At 43.5% G+C, this 27,333-nt stretch overlaps 1 protein-coding gene across 1 annotated transcript in view; it reads right to left on the minus strand.

The window, feature by feature from the left end:
* Nucleotides 1-27,333, minus strand: part of LOC115323870 (membrane metallo-endopeptidase-like 1) — a 128,338-nt gene that overhangs the window by 842 nt on the left and 100,163 nt on the right. Inside the window, exons 17-19 of the mRNA XM_029984378.4 lie at nt 20,651-20,716; nt 5,870-5,968; nt 2,338-2,390 (exon numbers count right to left, since the gene is read on the minus strand). Coding sequence (XP_029840238.2) covers nt 2,338-2,390; nt 5,870-5,968; nt 20,651-20,716 — 218 coding nt within the window. The remainder of the gene's footprint in view (nt 1-2,337; nt 2,391-5,869; nt 5,969-20,650; nt 20,717-27,333) is intronic.

Genomic DNA, 27,333 nt, shown 5'->3' on the forward strand with positions numbered 1-27,333 from the left:
CATTTTGCTTGATAGGCGTAGGAATGTTCTATATATATAAGTGTCGTTGCTTAAACACGCGTTATATATCCAAGCGCGGTTACTTGGATAAGTGGAATTTATGTAAACTTTACTAAAGCATTAAGGTGTGCTTGTGCTAGTTGGATATGCATTTTAGAAATATTTAAGCCACGACGAAATCACGATGATTTAGGCTCTGACAAATCGTATTCAATAGCAATAAATAATCTACTGAAAATAATGCAAGAAACAACTGATGCTGGACTTTCTGACGATACAGCAGAGGAGATTGTGTAAGTAATATTGGTGAGGAGGTCAAACAAGAGGGGCGCGTTTTGTCCAACTTGCTTTCTACTAAGCTTGGTGCTTACCAAACCCTACCTGCGCACTGTATTTTTACGTCATCTTTCTCAAATCGGCGCGGAGTAAAGAATGTACATGAGAGTTGCGTCAGCTTTTGAATGGGACTAGTGTTCAATCGCTAATTTACTAGTTGAACACGAGCACAAGCAGAAAACACTTACAGACTGTGGACACGTCAACCGAGCGCTACGTTAGAAATACAGATCAGTCCTCATGGGTTTATCGTCAGCTTAGCCTCTAAGGGCGAGGTGGTCAGATCTTCTCCCCATAGGATTTATAGCGACCTTTTACCAACTATCCAAACAAGCGACAGTGAATAGAGCATGTAAGGATTCTGCAAGTCCATTTAACAAATAATTATTATTCAGTATACTAAGTTTCTCTCTTTCTTAACCTGCACCTATTATATCTTATAATCGTCGTCAATCACAGTTCTTTTCTGTAGATATTGTTCTTAGGCCGTCCGAATCTGCCATACACTTATTTCGATGACAAAAGTAACATGTTAGATTTATCTATCGAACGCCAATGGACCGGTAAGTTGATATTAAAAAATATTATTCATTCCTACAATACGCAAGACTAATGAAACGAGGGGCAAAGTTAGTTTAGCGGGTTAGATATCTGGTCGAAGTGCTCGCGATAGACCTTTCCGGAAAATCGCACAGGGTCACTCGTCAAGCCCTCATTTCTCCGCGCAGCTCAAAACATTCTCGGACCTTTAGGATGTACGCTCGAGCCGGCTCGTACGCTCTGAATATTCTGGAGGAGGCTCAATTTCTTTTCCCTTACCACTGCGACTTTTGAGCACAAAGATACGTAACCTGGTTTGTTATCGTTCTACTTCGATGCTCTGAAATTCCGAAATGCTAAACAAACATGAACTGCTGCTCTTATTTTGTCGGTACTCCTTCACGCCTTGAAAATGGTGTTGCCGAATCGCGTTGAAGAGTTGAATGTGTAGGGAATGATGTATTTGACGAAATCATATTGTGGGTAAGGTACCCTGTAATTGATGTTCCCAGAGTGAGTAAATAGGATTCCGGGTAATCTAAATTAATTTTTTATCCTTTCTTGTGGCATACCAAGTGCCTTATGTTTGTTTGGTACTTGAGTCACCAATACATATTGTATTATTAATGCTAGGAGTTTTCGGCGAGCCAACCGTTATCCACATACAAAAGTAAAATGCAATGCTTTTGAAAAAGAAAGAATCTGTAAGCTAACTATCGTGCATTCGCGCGAGGCGTGACTTATTGCGTTACGCTTCTTGGTTCGTGATTGGTTCCTTGGCGTTCTTACCGGCGGTTGCCGCTTTCTGATTTGATGCGGAGCCTCAATAAAATTACGGTGCCTGAAACGCGTCTCCGACAGGAGTATTTAGCGTCCTACGCCGCCCATACATCAAAAGTGTTCCCGCTGTGGCAACAAATAATGTCACAGAGGCCGGAGTGTTATGCTGTCGGAGGTAGCAATTATGGCGGTTGGCCTTAGAAAAGCTGGAGAAAATAATGAGCGAAAGCGAGTGTCGCTGTGATCGCGGCGTCCCAACTTCTGGCTGCTGAAGCTTCCGTGCACTGTCAGACCAGAGAGCGACCTCCAGCAGAACAGGCGTCTGCCACATACATTACCTCTGTTGGGACTCCGCCAGGATCGTGACCGGCGAAAGCATGACACTTCTTTGACGTCATCAGGCAGACACCGAGGGACCACTTTTTGTGCGCGGTGAGCACACAAGTCAGAGACGCGTTGCAGACATTATAATAAAAATAATAGAGATTCGCCACACCCTGCCTTTCTTAAGCCGTTATTGACTTTAGCAAGTTGTTTGAATTTGAGTAGCAAAATAGACTGAAGAAAGCGCAATAAAGGACAGAGCAGACAACAAAAGGCGTCTCCTGCTTCTCCGTTTTATGATTTTTTTTTCTCACGATAGTCCGATAATGTCAGACGCCTTTATATTATAAGCCTTACCTTTCTTCACTCTCGGTGACAGTATAACTGTACCCAGCTCCTCTGCAGAAAAGCTGTAAAAGAAAGCATATGATAAACGTATTTATTTACAGGCTAGGAGCTCGTACTATTTCGTTTTCGTTCTTCCTTTATGTATAAAAAGCGGCCATGTAAATATACTTCACAATATCTATCACACGTTTATTGTGGGATAGAGAAATGAAAGAATTTTAAGTGCAAGTTCTATCTCATTCGCTGGAAGAACTTCGAGTAACCTGATTGGTGCCATCGTCGAAAGAAAACGTTTATTGAGTTCAATTCACAGTGTTCAACTTGCAAGCAGTGCAGGCACTCGTGTTTAGTATTGTAACTTCCAAAAGCAGTATCTACTTTTAGTAATGATGAATGTTAAGGACGGTCAATATTTTCGTCTATCTTTTGTAATTAGTTTCTGATGCCGGCGAGCCATATTCGCTTGCCGTAACGTTTTGCTTAGTACGATTGTCTTGTTATATTTACTGCGATTTATTATTTTTGACTTTTTTTTTCTTATACACAGCCACATACTGTATTAGACAACTTCTATTATAGTCCCACAAAGTAGTAAAAACATTTTTAAATAAAAAAGGAAATACTATAACTTGACAAATGTTGCGCCTTTCAGGCGTAAAATTATAGTTTCACCGGTGTTTCTTTTTTCCTTTCTTTTTTTTTCTCTTTAGTTTGGAATCGAAACGTAATAGCTCAACTTCTAGACCGGTATCGAGGAGTCCTCGTGTTTTTTTTTTTTTTTTTTTTTTTTGCATGCCTGAATTATATATTAGAAAGCTACGCTTTTTTTTTCGTGACGTGCAGTGATTTGGCATTTATTCCGAAAAACGAAGGAGTTTTAACCATGTTGAATTGACCTGAGACTGGGGTAGAGAAGAAACATCAAAACGTAGAAAGGACAGAAAATAGACAGGACGAAGTCTCGCACTCAGCTCAAGGTTAATATTCACCAGCTCGCCTGCCCCCTTATGATTTTTTCGACGAAGGAGTTAGCTGTTCTTGTATACGTTGTGTGCCAGACAATGACGGCGCGTGTGGCTCCGTTGGGAGGGCAGTAGTGGAAGTTTGCAGCTGTCAAGCGATCTGGGGAATCTACAGCGACAGGTTTCTTACGCCAACTGGACGCTACGGCTGTTTGATGTGATGTGCAGTGGGCAGCAACATTAGTTGGCTACACCGATCTCCAACAGACGGTCTAAAAGTTCTCAAGGTCCGATGCCGGCATTCTAAGCTAGTAAATGGACTGTCGTAAATGTTAGTTTCATGGATATCCGGTTGAATATATTGGAAAATGTATGCCCTTAAACCATACAGTTTTTATACCCAATACGCGGTAGTGTTTTCATGTTCGCTCGACATCTTTTGTTGTGTGATGGATTGTAAAAGTCGCAAGCATTGGTAACGAAGAAGAGCATGGCTGGAGGTGGACATTCAAATATGAAGGCCAGTGTTCGTAGTTAAAAGAAGACTGCACTTGAGCAGTACACTCGTGGGAGCGCAAGACCCAGGGAGGATGATCTGCAACGTCTTCGGGAGTGACAAATGCAGAGTACTGCTCAAACGTTTGTTCTAAACAAATACATTCCCGATGATGCTTCCAAAGTTCAAAGTAAAATTAAGGCTTTCAGTTAACTTTTCTGGAGGACACAGTGACAGTCAATCACAGGCTTTCGCGCTCATAATATTCCAAGTGCCAAATTTTAAATCCGAGCGTCCCCGAATTTAATCCAGCTGTACACCAATTTAATCCAAGTGCCCATGGGTTTAATCCGAGTTGTCAACAATTTCATTCCAACGCCATTCATCTTAATTCGAGGGTCACAGAATTTAATCCGCTCATATCTGCGAATTACCTGTGACTACAGAACTCATATGTTAAAACCGTTTTAGATGTCTAAGTTGCTTGCAAGTCACGAATGACTTTTTCACTCTATATGCGCTTTGCGTGACTGGTTCTCTCGTGTATTTAGAGGGATTTCCTCGACCTATTACGTAAGCTCCAGGTAACTGATGGAGTTGTTTCGTCGATTTTAGAATAGTGACGAAAATTTTCAAGAGGCGTGACAGTAAACGCCTGTTTCGCTTTCAAGCCCGTGTGAGCCGCCCTATTATTCGATGCACGCTCAATTCAGCTGTGTGGAAGAAGGTAACGTAGAAAAGTTTCGAAATAGCGACCAACTCGACACTGAACCCCCGCGACGTGGACCGTTACACAACGTTTCACAATGTGCCCGACCTCAGCCAACGCGACGATCCGAGGGTGTCAATCGAACAGTGCCAAAATTAAATGCTTCGTCATGGCGCTCGTCCTCTTTGTGCGTTTTTCCTCCCCGGTTAAACCAATTACGCACCTAAAATCGCAGTATCATGGGACATTTACTGTGCCTCACTGGTTTATCCGAGAATGGGCGGACGCGCAAGGCGCCATGACGATGTGCTCTTATCGCCGCTCGTTTGGCTTAAATTTCCCAGATAAGAGCTTCCTACAAGTAGCGGAATGCTTTGAAGGGCCGACTACGGACGGTGCAGGTTTTAGGAAGGAAGCGAATGGCGGCGCACAGCAGAGGGTTGAACTGGATGCCGCCATTTTGTTCCGGTGAAATGTGCTTTGTCATTTGTATTGGTTGTTGTTTCTTGTAAAAGAAGTATCAAGGGGCATAGTTTGCTCCGTCTAATTGTACCGTTGGCTGCGGAAGGACCTAATGTAAAACGGGGTGTGGCTGTTTCAGTCTCCGGGACAGTCTACGACCCAAAACTTCCTACTCCGCATAGCCACCCTGGGACGGCGGGACCACGTGGGGACGCAGCGAGGACAGTGATGACTGCTCCCTTTCTGTGGATGGGAAGCTTTCGAATATTACACCTGGCGCTCTTCTGGCTGAAGGCCTTCACTGTTTTGCCGAATTACTTGCTCAATCGCTGCACAGAGTGAAAGCTTTAACCGAGGTCGCTGCACCTTCCCCCTTACGTTGGCATTCGTTATGCAAGATAATCCACGTGTGATTCGCTTTTATACGGCAAGTTTTGCCATGTTCGTGTCTGCAAACGTCCCGAGGTCTGAAGACGATCTTTGGCCCAACAAAAAATCATAAACCGATAGACTACATATTGTTATGAAAAGTGATGTGTATAAGTTTGGATTATACAGACTCCAGCCTGGCAGTTAAGTGTGTCTTAGCGTTTCTAAGTGTTTTGCCTAGTTATATTAACGTCTTGAAGTCACAAACAACATTGTTACATACACAATGTATTCCACTTAGGCTTGCTTCGTGACGTTTGTTGTTTGCCGTTATTTTGTAAACAGCACGACGCCAGGTGTCCACAGACGTTCTGACGCAACGTCGGAGCAAAAATTATATAAAACGTTGCAGACTGCATTGTTTCAAGTAAACTTCATAATGATCTTGACATCAAGCAGTGGCCTCGCAGCTTCTGATTGTTGTCAAGTGAGTTACTTTTGAAGTTATTTTAATAGAGCCTAATATTCAGTAATTATACGCACCTGTCCATAACTGTAGTAGAAGAGTTTCTCTGAAGAATTAGACTGGTCACCTGGGAGGACGTAGTCCACATTCTCGTCCTTTATTGCTTCAACGTACGCCTGTTGTTTGGTTAAAAGATTACATAAAATAAACATTTTTAATACTAAATATTTGTGTTTTGAGAACTTTAAGGGCTCGGGGTATGGTTTAACAATGCAAAAACAGACAAAACGGAGGAGAAAATCATATCATACATAAGGACCAACTGGCCCACTTTTCGAATCTATTGAAGGGTACATATCTTCTTATAAAATCATAAACGCCTGCTAATAAAAATAATAATTATTATATGCTTCAAATGACTTGCCTGTAAACTTTAATGCATTTGTTTCTTTGTGTATTTGTCTCGTTTTCTTTCGGACGGGGTTTGAAAGAAGTGCCAGTTCAAAAGGCCAGTCAAGCCTGAAAAGGCACTCGTCCCTTACTGTTCGAAATAGAAAGCACTGTTCCGCCGAAACACCCCGACAAAAACAAACCCAGCAACAAAAAAGGTGCACAAAAATACCCATAAACTAGATGGTCTTGGGACGTACATAACAAGGTATTACTATATAATATACGGATGTGAAACCCAGGAATCGAGACTGAATATTAACATGGCCAGACATTTGTGACAGGCGCCTCTAGTTCACTTATCTGTCCCCACATGGTGTATTAACTTTTAACTTTTACGCCATGTGCAAATCCGTGCCAAAACAGTGTGCCAAGTGAACAAAAAAAAAAAACCTTGTAATTTTAAAGGTAAAAAAGGAGGAAATAATGAGTGTGTTCCGGTTGGAGCGTACTGATACCTTTATCATTATCCCTTAACCTCTTCATGGCGATTGGATGAAGAATATCGGAGCTTCTAAACCACTTTGCAGAAGTCATCGCACGCATTTCTATAGTTTTTACAGTTTCCTTGAAGCGCGAAATAGTTAAGTACTTACAGGTATAACTCTGTTAGGAGTAAGTGCAGGGCGTGGAGCGTATGCTGTTATTGGTAATTGATTCCGCACAGGGCGTATCTCAGGATGGATTGTCAGCTGATGTATTTCAGGCACATAATTGTTAGCGCGTTTATTTATCTCCACTTTCCGCCTGGTGCAATGGCGTCAGCAATAACAAGAGTAGATCAATTTAGAACAATAAATAAACGTCTAATGAGGCAAACATGTACCTACAAATCTAAAGAGAAAGGTGCCGCACATCTTGCGTCGGTGACGGAAAGGTGAATGAACCGAAGCAGCGTGTTACCGCTACTTTCATGTACGTGGCGCGTTCAGGAATGCTCTAAACAAGAACACTCGACGGCAGCCGTGAATGGGCTAGGGCATCTTAGAATAGTAGAGAATTAATAAAGTAGTAATCCGGGCCGAGCGGAATCACAGCCCCCTTTCTCGGCGTGACAGCCGCATGCTTTGCAAACTCCGCCAGGCACGCGGCTATTTTTTATTATATTTATTTTTGAACCATGACACAACGCGGTGACACGCAATCGGGATAAAACACTAAAAACAGCATCCATCTTGGCTATTGTCAGACGTGCTACACGTATTTGAGGGTAAACACCTCAAGAAGTTGCAGCCACTCAGGTGTAGGTTGCCGGTCCTCATACATTTTTTGTTAAAAAGCACATGTGCTCAACGAAATACTTTGTATGTACGGAGCGAACATCGATATCTGCGAGCATTACAGCCATGTGGCAACGCCATATGTTGTGCAGGCCCAGCGGGGAAAGCATGTTGGGGAACGTCATTCTCCCCTTCTACCGCTCAAAAGTTTGGGCCATGGGGCGTTAACGGTAAATCTTTTTTAAGGGTCCTTTGCATGACGTCCCCCCCCCCCAAAAAAAAAACAAACAAAACAAATACCGCCTCGCAAAAGTCTAGGAAAACTTGGTCAACCGTTCTCAAATTTTTGTACGGTATGCAGTTGTTAGACGACGCTACTGCATGGGATACTTCTTCAACAGACCAGGCTTTAACTAGTGATGTTTGACTATGCAACTTTAAAAAAAAAAGTATTTGTGTTACGCGGGGAGGGGGGGGGGGGGGGTACCATTCGCTTGACTCGCTTTATGATATCCTACCTTGGGCCTAGACTGTACAAAAGCGATACAAAGTCGAAAGTTGGGCTAGTTGGTTTTGGTTATACATAATGACAAAGTGACAACGCAAAAGGACAAAAACACCGGATAGAACAGAGCGCTCTGTTCTATCCGGTGTGTCTCTTCCCTTTTTGTCCTTTTGCGCTGTGTATTTGTCATTATGTATAACAATACAACGGAATTGTAAAATGCAAATAAATTAAATATTTTGTTCGTTCTTGGCGGGACAGACAACAGCACCAGATAAATATTCGTGTGAGAAACGCGTGGCTAAAAACTAATATGCACCAACTTCTTTCGTATACATCCTTGGTTGACGAAACAATATAACTCAGGAAGCGCTGCACGCCATCTCACATGAATAACGGTTTGTAAAAACGAATATCTTTGGTCTCAGATAAAATGTGTCTATTGACAAGTTGTCTCATGAACAGATGAGGAACTCTCCCCTCCCCCTCCTCCCGGTCTTCACTCTATTAATCAGGTTTTGTACGCCTCGTACGTTCCCAAAACGAGCACCAAACCGAAACAGAAAGAACACGGTGAATACGTTGTATGCTTTTACTCGTGGGCAATGAAGCACCTGCAAAACATACCATGCATTTGCGGCAAGAAACGCATTGCAAGCCGACGCACGGGCAAAAATAGACATCCCACAACACGCCAACTTGTTCGCTTTTGAGCGCAGATCTTCAACCTGACGGCGCCAATAGTCATCATTATTGCGGTAGTGTTCTAGAGAAACTCCGAGATAACGGGGCGGTGACTCAGTTCCTGCAACACGTTTAAAAGCAGTCGGCATTGAAGGCCAATCGCCGTGCCAGAGACCGAAAGCCCTATCCCAGTTGATGAAGCTGCTCGCATTTTCGAAAAACATCTCTGTAAGCTCGACGGCTTTTTCGCCACTCTCAGAGTCGTCGCAAAAAACAAAACAAAAGAAGAAAACAAATCACCAGGTTATCCAAGCATGCTAAAATACGCAGCGTCCAACTTGAAACCACTAAAAAAACCATTCTGAATAATATTTGAAAATATGTCTCAAGAAAATTACCAAAAAGTAAAAGCGAAAGTGGACAGCCTTGTCGCACCAAAGAGAAAAGGCAAGTATGTTTGCTTACACGCTTGTTCACAACAAAACTAGTGGCGCAGTTTTGGTACGCCATGCGTACACCGTCGCACAATACAGACCCCAGGTGAACATCTGCTAATAAAAAAAAATCGTGTTACACGCGGTCGACCGCGTTTTCATGGTCGACCTGTAACATGGCAATTCTTGGCACAAAATTGTCACAACGCATCAGAGTGCTCCGGGTGACATGCGCATATATTACAATGCTCCTCTCATTTGTTTCACACGTCTGGTATGGGTCCACGATGACGTCTATAACACCCTGCAATCGCTCCTCTCAATCCGTCATTTGTATCTTATAGTCTACGTTAATGAGTGTGGTCCGACGGTACGATCCAATAAAGTTTTGAGGGGTACTACCTTTTGATTATAAAAATCGTAAATATGCAAAACTAACGAGGGTAATTCTTTACGCACGTAATAGGCAGTGCAAGAAAGGAGCTCCCTAAACGCATTGTAAAACTCAGCGCCCAGACCGTCTGGTCCAGGAGCCTTGACCGGCTTCAAATTGTCAATCGTCTTGCGATAACCTGATGGGTTGTTCTAACATTGCTTTTAAATCGGCTGCCCCCCCCCCCCCCCCCCGCCCAAAACCTGAGCAATAAAATAAAAAAGAACTTCGGCAACCATCTTCTTTGTGCGCACTGCAACTGGAAAGCTGTCTATATTATTCTACGAAGGCGCGTTTGATGATACCTTTATCGCGCGACAGTACCTTCATCGACTTCATTTTCAGGTATTTTTCTGCCCTTATCGTTCCTTTCATGTGTATGTCTCCGAGCGGTAATCACTTCCACCATGTTCGCACCATACCCCTCCTTTACTCCACGGTATCAAGAACCTTGAGGCGTTTCTTTATGCTGATTATTCCGTCAAGAAACAAACCGGGAGAAGTGCCTTCCTCCCTCATGAGCTGCGGAAGTAATTCGTTTAAACAGCTCGCTTTTTTGTGCTTTAAAACGTTTGAACGTTCAAGACATATCACCTGCGTTTTTTGATTAAATATAAAAAAAAAAAAAACTGCGCTACACGGACAATAAAGTTAAGGTAGACGAAAACCAGGGCTTTATTTATTACCCAGGGGAACAAAACCACTCCTCCCTTTCAACTCCGCGCACTCAAAACTTGTCAAGAGAGGTACTGTACGGTTATGTTTTAAGAGCTCAATCATAAAATCATGCTCACATTCAATACACGAGTACTTCGACGGGCAAATAGCAAGAAGGAAGTCCTCAGGGTACCCTGTTTTCTTATTAGCGTCAATGGTTGAAACTAACCTTAAAGGAGTGAAGCTAGAGAGCTGCGTGAAGCAAACTCACAGAGACAGGACAGGAAGACCTGTCATCGTCCCGTAGATCCACAATTTTTCTCACGGCCTTAACAATCAAGGTGAACAGAGTGAATGTGGACATCGTGTTTTCAGCTCCCGACAGACTTTCCAGCCTGTGTAAAAGCGTGACCACACCCTCAAATCGAGCTATTTGCTGCTCCAAGAAACATAAATCCAACATTATGCCTCGCGTTGAGGTGGTTGTTTATTATTTCTTCCTTTACTTCGGAAGACAATACGTGGACAAACTGGGCGGTGTCTAACTGACCGGCTTCGTGAACACAGCGACAACATCGTCGACGCGAACACTGGCCACTTATGATCACACTGTCGGGATTGTCGGTTTGTGGCACATTTTAACAACAGTTCCGTGTTAGGCAAAAGTTACTACCAATTAACGTGGGAAACTATCGAAGCAGACAAGGTCATACGACTCGAAGGCAAATGTGTTAGTACGCCATCTATATTATTATTACAAAAAGTTAATGATTATTTAGCCGCAAACTTTCCTAATCGTTAGAACCTAACTTTTTTACTTTTTTTTTTATTTGTCGTTTTTTTTTTCTAGTTGAAAATTATCTCGATATGAAGAAGTAGAAGCAGAAGTTAATAACGCAATACAACGTTGTTAGTGAGGTGATCTCTGTGTGAGAGTTTTGTTCTTTGTGTGTGTGGATGCTTCAGTGATAGTTTTTTTAGTGCGCTGCAGCGTCGACCAACATGAACAACCAACTCGCCCAATCAGAAGTTTTAATAAATCGCGGCTGTTTACTCTTAACCCGCATAGACTCGCTCTAAGAGATCGCGTCTATAGGTGAGCGGCGTTTGGCAACTTCCTCTTCCTTAGAAAATATTGTTTCACCGTCGACAAATGACGACAATGAGCTGCAAGCTTGTGCAAGCATAATTCTGAATCCTCCAGACTGTTGCTTTCTGAACCAGGCTTAGACAGGCTTGTCGATCATCGTCGTCGTTTGTCAACAGCTAAAAAAAATATCCTAAGGAACCAGAAGTTGCCAAACGCCACTCACCTATTGGTCGCACGGTTTTAGGGCTCCAGTTGGCATACAAAATTTAACATAGAAAAACACCGAATCTGTAAACAACGTGCACAAAATAAAAACTCCCTGCGAAGAAAAATTTACTTTTCAAAACACAAGATTCTGCTTATAGCCTCAGTTTCTTCTACGCCATAAACCCACAGTGAATGTACCATTTAAACTTCTCTTGGAAAGCCGTTTTGCGCTACGATCGCAGTGTATGCTTTCTCTTATCCTATAGGATTCCAACTAAACTATACTTAGTTTCAGCTTAACTGCAGATGCAGCCGACGTTACCAAGTACTGGAACCAATAGAACAGCGGCCAACCTGCAAGTGACTAGCCATTTTTTATGATCGGTTTAGCAATAATCGAACACCTACATAGACGTTACAAACACCAGGATCGTGTGCTTTTGACGCTGCCTGATCGATCCCATCAACTCGTAGCGTCGGCTGCGTTTAGACTTCAGGAGGAACGAAGTATAACTTACGAGCAAAGTGCCATAATGTTGTAGAAAAGCCGCGCCTAACTCTGATGTCTCATCGAGCGCGCCGCTTTCCGCTCTTTCTTTTCCCTCAAGATGTCGCGTACTCCAACGTAACGCGCGAGTCCGATCACTCGCGGCACAGTGACACTGCATGGACCAAATGCAGACACTAGCTGTGCTCGATTTACTTGCACCTCCGGCACCGGCGCAGAAAAGTGTAGGGTAGTCTAATTCCCGGTACGTGCATTAAAATACGACCGAAGGTACACCGCCTTACACTTTTCTGCACCGGTGTAGGAGGTGCAAGTGAATCGAATGCAACTACTCTAGATGGCAGCTTTTTGACGTAGCCTGCACAACCGGCGGTTTTCGTCATGCACGTGACGGCCACCTCGGGAGAGCGGAAGGAGCTAGTGAAGCATACAGAAGTCTGCATACCTGGGGCATTGGCCAGGCCCAGTGACGTGGCACCAATAAAAGCAGACCTGCTGCTGCAGTGATACTGAACGGTCATGCTTAGGCTCATCAGTTGCATGGCGCAGTTGACTTAGAATGCCGAGGGTTCACGCGGACCGGAGTTCAGCGGAATTTTGGAACCAAATCATAACACTGAGAAACTACGACGGAGGTGGGATAAAACACTTTGGCATTTCGATGTTGCGACTAAAGTTCAGTGGCATGGAAAGATCGGAAGATTTTTTTGTTGTGAAGAATGGACGCCGGGCTATCCTAGGGCTACAAGGATCATGGGCATTCGGACTTGTCACTAGGGTTGTTTCTGAGGACACAGAGAACTGCGTGCCTTTAAAATTTGCAAGCGTTCTTTTTTTTTTTCTGGAGCGGGTTGCATGAGTTGTCGTTACAACTGGGTTCTTCAAAACAGCGTTCAACCAAGTGTTCAGCCGCCCCGGCCTGTGCCTCTAGCCTTGCGCGAACCTTTGAAAACCGAGCTTGAACGAATGGCTAAACACGGCATCATTGAGGAAGTCGACGCAGCCACAGACTGGGTAAGCCCGTTGGTAATTGTAAAAAAGAGAGACGGGACGCTTAGGGTATGCCTAGACACTAAACGCATTAATTCACAGTTAAAAATATCATCATCAGTTGCGTCAAAGTGATTATATTGAAGCCGAGCTTACAGGAGCTCAATTGTTTTACAACGGTGGATGCGAAAGCTGGCTTTCAACAGATTCCTTTGTATGACGATACATCAAGAATATGTACCCTTGGAACACCATGTGGATGATCAAAATTTGTAAGACTTCCCTTTGGCATCGCGTCCGCACCAGAGGTCTTCCAGAAGATTCTAAATGAAATCTTTGAAGGATTGCCGGGTGTGCGAATCTGTATAGACGATATTCTCATCAGGGGACGTACTAGACAAGAGCATAATGAGTGCCTACGACTGACCTTGCGGTGAGCTCAAAAAGCGGACCTAGCATAAAATCAGAAAAGTTTAAATTTGCCTTGCAACAAGTTGCATTTCTTGGAGACATTATTGACAGCAACGGTATCAAGCCCAATCCAAGTCTGATCATCAGTCTGTCATCTATGACTGTACAAAAAAAAAAAAAAAAAGATGCAATGCATCGTCTGCTAGGGGTAATCAACCACTTTGGCACATATGTGCCAAACCTCGCGAAAAAAACAATGACTCTGAGAAGTCTACTAAGGCATGATGTAATTTTTAAATGGTTACAAACTAATCAAAAAGAGGTCGAAAATGTTAAAACTCTGCTAACAGAGTTTTTATTTCTAGAAATCTTTGACCCAAAGAAACGTACAAACATTTCGTCGGACGCATCCTCTACAGGACTGGGAGCGGTACTTTTGAAGCACGATCAGAATAATTGGCGTCTCGTGGCCTATGCGTCTAGGTACAAACAGATATTGAATCGCACTATTCCCAAATAGGAAAGGAGGCATTAGGAATGGTAGTGGGCCGTGAAAAAATTCACTTGTTTTTTTTTTCTACGGGATGAAAATAACAATTGAAACGTATGATCAGCCAATTATATCAATCTGTAAGAAATCCATAGGTGACATGCCACCGCGTCTTCAGAGATTTTTTCATACGCTTACTAAAATACAGTTTCATTATGCAGTTCTTTCCAGGAAAAAAACTGCTAGTAGCCAATATGCTCTCAAGGGCACCAGTCAGTGATGGGTCGCAACAGGTCATTACCAAAGTCAAGATTAACGCAACCGGTGTTCTCTGGGATTTGGTGTCTGCAGCTACCTTGTCACGTTTGACAGCAGAAGCCGCAAAAAATCGGTACTGAAACAAGTAATCAACGCAATTACAAATATATTGCCTGTAGAAGGGGTCTTCAAATCTTTAAAATCAGATTTAAGAGTAATTGTAGGAATTATACTTAAAGAAACCAGAGTTGTAGTGCCTCAAAGTATGCGTAAAGAAATGTTGTTGCGTCTGCATTACGGACATCAAGGAATGACAAAGTGTAAGGCCAAGCACGCAAATTTATTTTTTGCCAGGTTTAAACGAAGAAATGACTTCGATGATCGACAGCTGCACTGCTCTGCAAGCGTTATGCCTACGCACTAACATCTGAACCTTTTATAATGAGGGAAACACCGAACCTTCCATGGAACGGTGTGGGATCTGGTGCATTTGAATCCGCCGGGAAATTGTATTTAGTTGTCTTTGATGCGTTCCCCAATTATCCGGAAGTTGAAAAAACTAGAAGACCTGACAGCAAGGAGGTTGATTGACAAACTTAAAGCTATATTCGCAAGGCATGGTATACCAATGGTAGCCACTTCGGACGATGGCCCACAGTTTGTTTCCTCCCGAATTCAAAGCGTTTTAGATCTCGTATGACTTGGAACACATAACCTCAAGTCCCAGATACCCACGCTCCAACGGAGTAGGGGAGAAGGGAGTTAAAATTGTAAAACAAATCTTTAGGAAGACCAATTCGATTTGTGAAGACAAGTGCTTACGGCTCCTAAATTATAGATCAGCACCTCTTGAAGGTGGACACTCACCAAGCGTGTGACTTATAAACAAGAATTTAAGTTGAAGATTTCCCAATTTCACTAGTACAGGAAAAAAATGTAAAGAAACACCAACAGCAGTACAGAGGAACTCACCTAGGTGAACTTCACCCTGGCGATATTGTACGGATCAAGACTGCTGGGTCATGGGAACCAAAATCGAAAGTAGTTCGCAAGGTTGCACCGCGTTCATTTGAGGTACTCACGGAAGACAACCGTACATTTCGCAGGAACAGGCAACAACTACTAAAGACTCAGAAAAATGTTCCAGGGGGCCGATGGTATTGATAGTGAATCGGACGAATTTCCAGACGCGAATGATGGGGAAGAACAGCCAATATTGTGGTAGCTCGACGCCGCCAGGGCTCCAAAAGCAATGTCTCAAAAGCACCTCGAAGCAGCGAGGGCTCCAAGCACAACGTTAGGAAACCATCTCGACATAGTGAGACCTCCAGGAGGAACAGCTGGGAGTACAACCAGTACATCTAGTCAGAAGTGGACCCAGTTAAGAAGATCAACGAAGCAGTACAGACCTCGAGCGGTGCTGACTTATGACAAAACCTTCGACCAGGTAGTCTATGTCTTGTTTTTCTGTGTGTGTGTGTGTTGTTTGCTTTGTGTGCCAGTGTGTTGTATTTTTTTATTAATTATTTTTGCTCGAGTATGCATATCTTTTTTTTTTTTAAGAAGGTAAGATGTAACATACAGAAGTCTGCATACCTTGGGCATTCGCCAGGCCCAGTGACGTGGCACCAATAAAAGAAGACCTGCGTCTGCAGCGATACTAAACGGTCATGTCTAGGCTCATCTGATACTCTAGGCACCCAAGCGCTTGGAACGACGACTAAGAGAGGACGGTGCGAGTTTTTGTTCACGTACACTAAAAATATGGCTGCCGATCGATTTCAGCATTGCTTTAGGATAGGGTTACCATATTCCTCAAGGTAGAAAACAGGACATCCTAGCCCGGAGGAGGGGGGGGGGGGGGGGGGGAGGGGGGGGGGAGGGGGTGTAGTAAAGATTGAAATTGGGAGGAAAAATTTAATGCAAGAATTACTATTTCAAAATGTTAACGTGCTACATGCGTGCTGTATTCAGTAACTCAAAAAATATTTCTACACACGAGTCTTCTCGACAGAAAAAAGTGTTTGTGGGCAAGAACAGTTGTCTAAAGTTTACTGGGTGAACATTTTAAAGTACCTGAGTTTATTTTTGTAAAATATACTTGTAACGAGTAGGCATATTTTCCGCTTGCTTCAACTCGCTTTGTGCCAATTTCGAAACTATGCACTCCTGCGAAAACGGGACATGATTCTTTATCAGGACAAAACGACGGTACGGCAGAAACGGACCTCACAAGCGGGACTCTCCCGGCCAAAACGGAAATGTCTGGTCACCCTATTTTAGGAGTAATACAATATGGCGACCAATATCAAAAGAGGTTTCTAGCGTGGATGCGTTTCGATTTAAACACCGTCCACCATACTTGGGTAGTAATTCATTACAGTAACTGAATTACTGTAATTTAATTACTTTTTCTGGTAATTTGTAATCGTAATTAATTACTTTAAGCTAAAAGGAATTGTAATTGTAATTTAATTACTTCCTAGCGTCAGTAATTGCAATATTTCAGGCAGAATTACAATTACTTTGCAAGATTTTCGGGCGTCGGCACTTTTTCTCCCCTGACCACGGGGACGGCAGTACAGCCTAAGCGACAGGGGAGAGAGTGTATCCCAACCTGCTTAAAAGGAGGGAAAGGAGGAATGGGAAGGAAAGGCTGGGGTAGAACGGAATGAAGGGTTTTGTAAACTGTAAAACGATTTAATGAAAAATTTGAGAAATAATTTGATAAATGATGGCTACATTCCCGTCGGTTTTCGTTCAGATAGCAGTTGAAATCTTTCTCTTCATCTCGTTCGCCTCCTGTTGCTCGTGTTCCTAGGGGTCTCTCTTGCTTCTCATTCCCCTCAGGGGGCATCGGGGTTCGAAGTCGAGCCGGTAGGGCTCCGATCACATCATCCGGTCGATGCGAAAGGTTCGAGGTTTGCCTTACGCGTCTTCGTCGCTAGCATATTCGCTTACATATTTCAGTCAAGGCTGGGGATTTTACCGTATTTACTCGAGTAATAGCCGCACTATTTATGAACAACACTCTTGCGTCTACTTTCGCGCAGAACACAAATACAGCTAATCATCGCTTTGCGCGTAAATAACACAGTGAAAAACTAGATCGCGAACACGATTCTCCATACAAATGCAATCTTCAGAGATGCTATCTTCGCGCGAAGCCGTTATCTCTGTCCTGTAAACCGCTAGAATCATGATGTCGATCGCGGTGATTGGCAATCCGCGTGTTCCGAGGAAAAGCGAACCCTCAGGCCTGGTTCACACCTACAGCTAATCCGCAGCCGCCGAAGCAGAATCGGCCGCGGCAATGCACGGTGGATGCTACGCCCGGCGGCCGAATTCTTGCAGATTCGCCCCGCCGATTAGCAAGTGTGAACCAGGCCTCAGGCTTTCTTCACAAACACTGCGGCTAATACTCGAGTAAATACCGAATTGTCCATGAAATTATTCTCTTTTCTTTACGAGTTCTTCATGTCCCTCTACTCTAGCTTCTCTGTTGGTACCACTTACAGTAAGTTGTGCTACTCTAACATCGAGGCGAAGAAGCAGTAGGTCTCGTTAACACGACTCACCCCACGTTACTTCCAACCGTTGTTGCTACACTGCTCTTCCCTCTCCCAATCTTCGTCTACCTTTCCGCATAAATTTTCATTATTTACTGTTTGCTCCAAACCCTAACCCTTTCAACCGTTTCTCAAACTGATTGAAGGAGATTCCAAAACTTTACAAACCGCGGTTTTACACTGTCAAGAGCTTGTTCTAAAATAAAATAACGATATAATAAAAATTTATTTTTGTTTATTGCGAATATAAGAATGCAGGAGTTTATTACTCCAAACTGTTATTTAATAAAAGAAAAGTACAATAGGCGACATTTATACAGCGGCCATATAACTCGTTTATAGTTACATTGCCCAAGGTTGGTAGCTCTCAGAAATAAGTAATTGTAAAGGAATTGCATTACCTTTTATAAGTAATTTGTAATTTTAATGAATTACTTTCGCGTAGTAGTAATTGCAATTGTAGTTAAACTACTTTTGAAGCAAAATAATTGTCATTGTAATTAAATTAAATTTTGAAAGTAATTTACCCATGTATGCCGTCCACTCACGCTCACGGAAGCCTTCTCTGAGAAGTCCCCACCTGTAGCGCATCTATTCTCTCGTTAACACAGGCAGTGTTGGCTCGTGCTTAGATAATTTCAAAAATATGGATTCCGATCGATTTTAGTATTGTTTAGAAGCAATACCATATGGCGACTGACATCGAACGAATTTTCTAGCGTGGATGCGTCTGGATTGAAACCCCGTTCACTCACTGAAAAATCAGCGGAACCCTAGCCATAGAACGCGCGACGGGAACGCTGCCCCGGGAGAGCGGAAGGAACTAGGCACGCAAGCGGTTGGGGCCACGACAATGAGAGGGCGCTGCGATTTCTGTTGACGTACACGAAAAATCCACAGAACCCTAACCATAAACAGCTTTGCTGTAATAAACCGATTGCCAGATTGCACCAGGTGGATGTTCACGAAGCTACTGCGAATGTCGTTATGTCCCCGTTATAGAAGCAGCGCCGCTCCACGGAAGCATGGCACCGAGCCCCGAACGCGCGTAGGCTGTCAAACTTGACCGAACCTGATTTACCTTGTCTCCCTCGCATCTTCAACTCGCGCGGGGTGCGAGAAGATGGGAGTTTGAGGCGGAGCTCAGTCACTTAATTGCTCGCCTCCGCTGCAGTGGCCAAACCAGTCATCGGGAATTTCGACATTGGGCATCTCGAACGGTAAGGTTCTAGCTCGTTCACGCCACCAACTGGTGAAGTTCACAACCGCGCCAATCTGCTGGTGAAGGTAAACATTACAGCACGAACAGACTGGAAGCGCCGCATCCCCCGAAACGCATCACTGTCTCCCATGGCTGCTCTTCGAGTGCTGGCTGGAATTGGCCGTTTCAACGAAACAAAATATAGCCATCCGTTCAAAATACAAGCGTACGATTGTCACAAGCTCAATGGGCTGATCATGTTTAACTTATTTGTGAACTTGAGACGCGCGTTTATTTTTTCCTTTCGGCATCCCTTTAATCCTACAAATTGATACGTCCGTCCCTCCACCCGTCTGTGGATTTCCCTGCCACATTTAGAGGGAAGAGTGACGTGAGGTGTCGCCGAGACACACTACTGTGACGTCAGTTTCCCGCTAAATCTAGCTGGAAATTCAATATCATGACTCCTGACGTCATGTCACTTCTGATCGCGAGACCACGTCTCGTGACTTTATGCTCAGGTGATGTGAAACCGTGACTTGAAACCGTAAAGTCAATCTCCCCACTAAAATTGAGCGCGACAATGAATAAACAAGGTATTTTTTTCTCTTCCGAAAACGATTGCTTAATGTCGTCTAAAGACATCCAAATGATCCCTCTTTGAATACTGCATTACATGCGTTGTACATAGGTTGCCTTTCCGTCATATGTCAGACATAATAGGTGAAAGGGCGCGTTAGAGGATAACTTAAGCTGCGTTAACGATGTGCTCCTGGCCACCAGAAAGAGGTGCGGACTGACGTCTGAGCCATGTATGCAACTGCGAAGGTAAATGTCACCGGTAATCGTCTAACAAAGCATGGGTTTCATCACCTGAATTCTTCGAAGAAACCCTCATGAAGGACAGGCCAAAAGAGCCGTCACGTGACGCTACTTCAATGACGTCACATGACTCCTTTACGGGAAGATAGCTTGTGCCGACGCTTGACATCGTGCACAGTCTCGTGACATCGTGAAGTAACGGTGCTAGATGACCGAGCTCAGTGACGCCATCAGACATCATGACGTCACGGGACATTATTAAGCCACGTGAAGTCATGCCATCACGTGACGTCACGGTGTAGCGTGACACCACACGATCTCCTAAGTGACTTAACAGTGTCACATGAAGTCACTGCATCATGTGACGTTCGGACGTCACGTGACATCGTGACGTTACACGCCAATATAACGTCATAACCACGTGATTGCGCTCTATGACGTCACAATGTCACTTGACACGATGACGGTAGGCGACATTATCACGGCACGTATCCTCAGGGTGTCGAGTGACGTCATGTGACATTCTGACGTCAAGTGATTCCCATGACGGTATCACTTGAGTCACGTGACCTCACGTAATGACATCTTGAGGTCAGATGATGTCATGATGCTACGAGCTATTATTACGTCAAGTGACGTCACGGATGTTTGACTCGTGACATGAGAGGTACATCTGATTAATACCGGTCATTAACAAGAAGAATGCAAAGAACAAAACAGTTCTACCGGTCCAAACAATATTTTAGGTAGCTCTTTTTCAATTAAACATTTTTCGGTTGTTGGTGTAGACTACGCTGATTAAATAGGTTGTAGTAATTGGCTGTACGCATGTCTTGCGCGCATAGTGCATGCAAAACAAAGGATGTTCACGTAGTGCCCCCTTAGTTTAGTTTTTCTGCTGTTGTTTTTTACGCAAAAAATGTACCAACCTGGCGGGCCAATCTGGAGGCAACGTAGCTCGAAAATTTTATTTTTGGCTTTTTTTCATTCTTCGCCTGAAAACAAAAAAGAGACAAATACATATGAGCGGGAAATCTTGAACAATGTTACACTCTTCTTTTACGAGAGTAGAATACCGAATGAAGGGAATCCGCGATGCACTGCGGCTGAAAAATTGGAACCGAAAGATGCATCCATTGAGGCGAATGATGCTTAGAATTTGTTTATTTGTATTTAAAATATATATATTCTCACCACTGTCGAAAAATACGTAAGCCATGGATTACGCCTGAGTTGCGTAAAAAATAAAATTAGAGACAAGCTATTCTGCTGCGTTTTCAATGCTTTTCAGTGCTCGTGCACCCGACGTCTTGACAATCTTTAAACAGTACCGAAACAAACAGAAAAAAGCTACGATCTTCGTGGCTTTTCCTCTCCTCTTGTTTGAAGGACAAGAAAAGCCGACAGGACGTGTAATGATCCAGTTTGAACGAACTCATACATCATGGTACCCCGCATGCACCTTTCTCAGAACTTTAAGTGAATGGGAAGGAATTGTTTGGCGCCGAATTGGCTGATGCATTTAACGATTTCTTCAAAAACATTACAGCATGTGGTTACTCTTCAGCTGCTTGAGTGTATGTGCCGATTCGAAATGATAACTCATTGTTTCTCTAACCGGCAACCGCGCATGAAGTATTATCAGTAACACAAAACCCATGTAATCGCACTATAATGGAGACCACCAGATATGACCTCTGAAGCATGTAGTTGATTTTATTGCGTGTACTTTCACTGATTTATTTAACAATTGTTTAGTTACAGTACTTTCTTTTGTTACATATGCAAGTAGCAAGAATTACATTACTTTACAAAAAGGGATATTAAAATGATCTGGGAAATTAAAGCCGAATTCCTGTACTGCCAGTATCTTCAAATGATTTTTAAAAAATACATGCCAGATGTTTAGATTTATTAGTAAGAGTAACTTGTTGACGACACACCAATTCATTTTTTTAAAGAAATTAAGCCAATTAGCTTTAAGCAGAAAACTTACAATACCCTTGCATAATTTGAAAACAAACCTAAGATTTCTGCGTTATTCGTCAGTTTTCAGACTGTTGACTCAGTGAATTATAACATTTTTCTAGAAACCTTTAACTACGATGGTATACCGGGACCGGTTTTAATGCTTTCAAAATCATGTTTTCTTCGTCAAAAACAAAACGGGCAGATAAATAATATGGTCTCAAAGGCTCAATCTGCGTTTTGTGGTGTCTTGACAATATGATAAAAATTAGCTCTGTAGCCTCATTTATCTTATATACGGATAATACTTAAATATTTTTTGGTCATGACATTCATGATTTATAGATAAATGTTATGATATAACAAAAACTCTATATATGTGCTTATTATTTCATTGTAGGCATTTAAAGTAAACAGAAAACAGTTATATTGCAATAAAAAGAAAACCAGTCCACACCCACACATCAAGACATCAGCCTAAATTCACGTCGTATAGAAGATGGAGATTATTGTAAGTGTCTTGGTGTCATACGTTTTGCCGACATGTTGTGAAAGAATTATGTAAACCACTTATATTAACAAAAAAACCTCAAATTACTGGTCAGGTTCATCGTATCAGATACTTAGTTTTCGCACGAATTAAGTATCTTCTTTATATTTTACTTTTTTACTCAAATTTAGAATATAGCTAACTAGCGTGGGGCAACTCTATTTTCAAAAATATGGCGTGTTCATTTAATACGAACAAATATAAATTCGGCATGTTTATAACGTTTCGTATGATGCATCTAGTGAAATATATGTTTAACGTTCTTGTGTTGCCAGAGCCTACAACCTATATAATTATTGGTTGAGTGTCCGCTATAAGTCAGATGCAGAAATAAATGTAAATATTATTCGCAATGTGGCCCAATTGCAAATAAAAAGGTTTAGTTACTCTACAAGACATAAAGAAAACTGGATAGTCCCTTCAACTCGACTGAACTCAGTAAAACAGTACCTAAAATCGTTGTCATTGCCATCTCTAATATTACATAGCTATTCCCTTGTGAATTTTGACTTATAACTTGCAACTGCAATTAGCTTCGCGCAATGTACAAAAGCATGTTGACATATCGATTTAAATGCAATTTTGTGCAAGTGAGATGTAACAAACATAATATTGTTGAATTTTCTTTTTTTTTTCTTGTGTTCTGTTTCCCATTTGATCTTAATGTGGACCAATGCCATTTTGGTTTATTGCTTGATTGGCGATTTTATTGTGTTTTTTTATGGAAGTCCCTTGTATTATTGAATAATTTATTGTGTTGTTTCTTTTCTTTTTTCGCCACCTGAGGGGTGTTGAGGACCAGTCAAGGTGCTCATACAGCATTTTTTCCTCAGCTCCCACAATACTAAGATGGCAACTAAAGCTAGTATCGTTCTTATTCGAATTAATGTATGTGCTTTAACTTCTCATTGAGCCCAGCACATGCACCTTAATTTCAATCCAAACAAACGTATCCAAATAACAAAAATGTTAAAAAGAAAGTATTTTGCAAAAAAATGTCCAAGAACGCAATATCGCATAAAAAATGTATTACCTCACACTGTAGCGTCATTCTTGCGGTTTGGTTTTATGCCGATTTATTTCTCGAATGTGTAAAGGCTCGTATAAAGTGGTGCATAGCTTTTGACTAAATTGCAAATAAGAATGTCATCTATATTGTCATAATAACTCTTAGATAAAGAAGTCCAGAGTCGTTACAGAACACGGTTCTCACCGAACGTTGTTCCGCTTCATGTAGATAACGATAAACATGGTGACCGTGGAGCGAGGGGACAGAAAAGGACAGGCTGACACGAAACTCCCGAGCTTCGTGTCTGTCCGTCCCTTTTTGTCCCTTCGCTACAGGGTTCACGTGTCAATCCTTAACCAACTCGCCTCCCTACTTGCTTTAGCTTCAGATAACGAAAGTTGCCAATAATTATAAAAGGTAAGTGTGTGAAGCTATCTTCGAGATGCGCTTGAGTGTGATCGGGTACAACGGACCTGGTCACACGCAAACGGATATAAGTGAATCAGCCATCAGAGCCCGACTACTTCAATATCTTAGGGTCGGTAAAGATGCAGCTCACGACTACTTTACTCCGAGATGGGTTAAAGGGGCACTAAAGAAAAACCTGTAATTCTCCGCTTTTATCATAACTGATCTACGGGCCCTAAGCATCCTAAAAATCCAAAAAATACTACCACGCGACGCCGATTTTACTATTAAAAACGTGATGAAAGGTCGGGACACACCTCTTCCTGAGCGGATTTTTCCGCTCATGAAAGGCGCGGCATACCCCAGCGGTGGTGTCAGCGCGGTGATGATGGACGCTCGTCGGCCAATAGCAAGCGCCTCTCTGAGAGAGGAGAACACCGAGCGGTCCCGGCCTGCGGTGGATTGATTTTTGCGTTTTTCGAGTTGATGCCGTCGGTACAGTCCGATTTTGCGGACCACGTTGGGACTCGGTAGCACAGCAGGACGCAGACGAAGGAGAACTGGGTGACCTGGTCAATCGGGTGATCTCGGTGGGAAGAGGCGACGCGCTCCCCACGAAGGAGACGACGGGAGACTAGGGGACTTCACTCCGCTGCCGCAGGCGAGGTAAAAAGAAACATCGTTTGCTTTTTTTTCGAAACGCTAGCGGCAGTGTTACTTTTCCTGCATCACAAGGATCTCACATGGCTGTCAAAATACAACCCAAAACATATCCGACAAGTGCTATACGAACAAGGCTCACTATCTGTGTAATAGGTAGTTTTTGTTTATTGGTCCGATTTTCCCAAGCAATCAGGACCAGGCAGTTGCCGCCAAAGCAAAAAGCACTCTGCGTCTATATCTATTGTCACATCTTTAATAAGCAGCTTGGGTATTTAGAACTAAATGTATTTATTAAGCGACACCTACTGAATTGTATAACTACAAAAGCAAGCTTCGTCGAAAAGATCTTTAGTGCGCCTGTAAAGAATCATCTGCACAAACAGATAATTCTCGAACAACGCACACACAACAAACGAACTAATCAATTCGTCAATTCTGATATAGATGTACAGGGGCGTGGGCGGAACCGATCTACATGGAACGCTAGGCTATGCCTGGCAGGTTTTGCCATTATTTTCTTTGGATATACGTGGTGTGGTCGCGGTACTTCTAGCCGCGCTGACAGTTTCTTTTCCCGCCGATTTTCCTTTCACGGTATCCCGATGCGAGATCCTGCCTCTCCCGCCGGGCGCACTGTACGTTACGGATCACAGCACACTCACTGCTGCACCGGCGGCTCCAGAGTTTCAGTCTGGACGTAGCGACTTGAGGTGCCTAGACGTGAGCCACCTGCGCAAAACTGCGGCTGTAACCGAGCAGCGCGAAAACATTGCGCGGAAAGTGACCCCACTGACCCTTGCCGCCAGCCAACGGGACGGCTTAAAAGCAGCTTGACAGTTCGTGCTGGCTCTGGCCGGAAAGTGTCGAAAGGTAAAGCAGACTGCGCTGCTGAACGATGTCATCAGGCGCTTGCGCATTGTGCAACGCGGAGGGGCGGGTGCCATGATTATGCAGGAGTACGTGGAAGCGCTGCGAGTGCAGTACAGCCGCTTGCTGCGGTACAACTTGCGAACAGCCAGTGCCCAGTTCTTAAAGGGTAGGTCCGTGTCTGACACGGAAGTGTTGCGTTACCTCCATGCGTCCGGCACGATAGGCGGGGCCTCGGGGGGGATACCGTGTGTTGCTTTGATAGACGGCCGCGAGTCGTCTTGGCGGGAGGACATCGAGAACGTTTTGAGAACATATTTTTCTTGTCTTTATAGTTCCACGCAAAACGGTGACTCCTGTTGCCTTGCTTCTGTTGTACGACAGTTTTGTGGAGATCTGCCAGGCGTCCCTGCTAAAGTGAATGAAAGTCTTTCACGCCCAGCTTCGGGCGTGGAAGTCTCCGAAGCCTTGCATTCCATGAAAATCGGTGCCGCATTAGGTCATGATGGTTTACCCACTGAATTTTGTTACGAATATTGTAATGTGCTAGGTGAGGTTCTTGGTAATGTTATTAATACTTTCTTAATAACCGAATACGTGCATGATTTTTTTAACTCAATAGAGTGACCTTCTCGCCAAGAACGTGGAAGTGTTATCCGAGCCTTGTGTCTGCCGGCCCATTTGCATTACTCAACGCCGATTATGAGATTATTGCAAAAGTTTTAGTTAGACGATTACGCAACTTTATGGCTTTGATAGTTTGCCCCTTTAAGAATTGCAGTAATCCAGGACGTACCGGTTTATCTTCTTTAGCACTGACACGGGACTTTTCGCGTATGCTACGTTCGGCTGTTGAGTGGCGCCTTCAAATCTCTCGATCAAGCAAAGGCCTTTGATCAGGAAGAACACCGTTTTCAGTTTTAGCGGCATTTGCATTTTTTCGTTCATTTATAGATTTGCCTTAGAGTTTATACACGGGTCTGCCTAGCGAACCTATTGTTAACGGTCGTCCGACGGCCGCTTTCTCAGTTACGAGAGAGGTATGACAGGGCTGCACTCGGTCTCCTTTGCCTTTTATAAATAGTATTGACCTGTTGTTAGGTAAAGTACACATGGGTGAGCTCGTCTATGGGTTCCCGCTTTCCGGACGGGGCACAGTGTCTGTCTCTGCCTATGCGGATGATGTGTCCTTGTTTCTGCGTACCTCTGACCGCTTTTTGGCAGTCCAGCGTATTTCTGCGGGCTACGCCGCACTTTCTGGGGCATAGTTGAATAGCGAGAAAAGTATGGCGCTGCAGTTTGGATTATTTTCGATCGATTCTATTAGTATTCTCCTTGTTTGAACTGTAGGTATTTGTGGGGTACCTCTCCCAGAAATTCTGTAGCATCCCTCGCCCGGGAAAAATTTTTCGACCCGGCAGGAAGTCCCCAAGTGCAGCACGCTTCTGTGTTTTAACTTCCCTTTAAAGGTAAACGCTTTTAATAAAGAGTTTATAATGCTCGAAGCTACGGTTTATGGCAAAGATCGCACTCTCATCACCCGTTTTGAAGCGTAGATTGACATCTATCATCTTCTCACTTTTGGGGAGACGGGAAAACTGAACTTGTCGCCAGGCCGATACTGCGCCTACCACGGTCCAGTGGTGGCTTGAGCACTCTGTGCCCGCCAACGTTTACGCGGTTATTGGCTCTAAAATGTGTGCTCAATCTTTTAAACAACACAAAGTATGTTCGTCGACCTCTTGTATGGTATTGGTTGGGTCACCTTCGCCAAACTCTCGTGCCCAGGGGGCTTGGCAACCTGTGCTATGCGGCACAGACTCCCTCCCTATGGTATGTTTCTGTCGTCATGATACAGCGTCGGGTGACTGAAGGAATGCCCACTGCGCGCGTTCAGGAGATTGCCGAGTCGCGAATGGGCGAAGCACTTTGTGTAGCAGACGTGTCTGTACGACACCAAGCCCGAAGTTTTTATGCAGTTTGGGATGGCATGTTAAACGCATACGCATCACCGTACGCTGCCGACGGTGACTTGAAGTATCGGTAAGAAATGCTGCCAGGCAGGGACAGGTTGTCACATCGGGACTTTATCTTGACAGACACCTTTCCTAATGTACTTACCCAAAGACAAGCGAGCATGTTTTCAC

Source organism: Ixodes scapularis, unplaced genomic scaffold (assembly GCF_016920785.2).
Source record: "Ixodes scapularis isolate PalLabHiFi unplaced genomic scaffold, ASM1692078v2 PGA_scaffold1__304_contigs__length_218370807, whole genome shotgun sequence".
Taxonomy (NCBI): Eukaryota; Metazoa; Arthropoda; class Arachnida; order Ixodida; family Ixodidae; genus Ixodes; species Ixodes scapularis.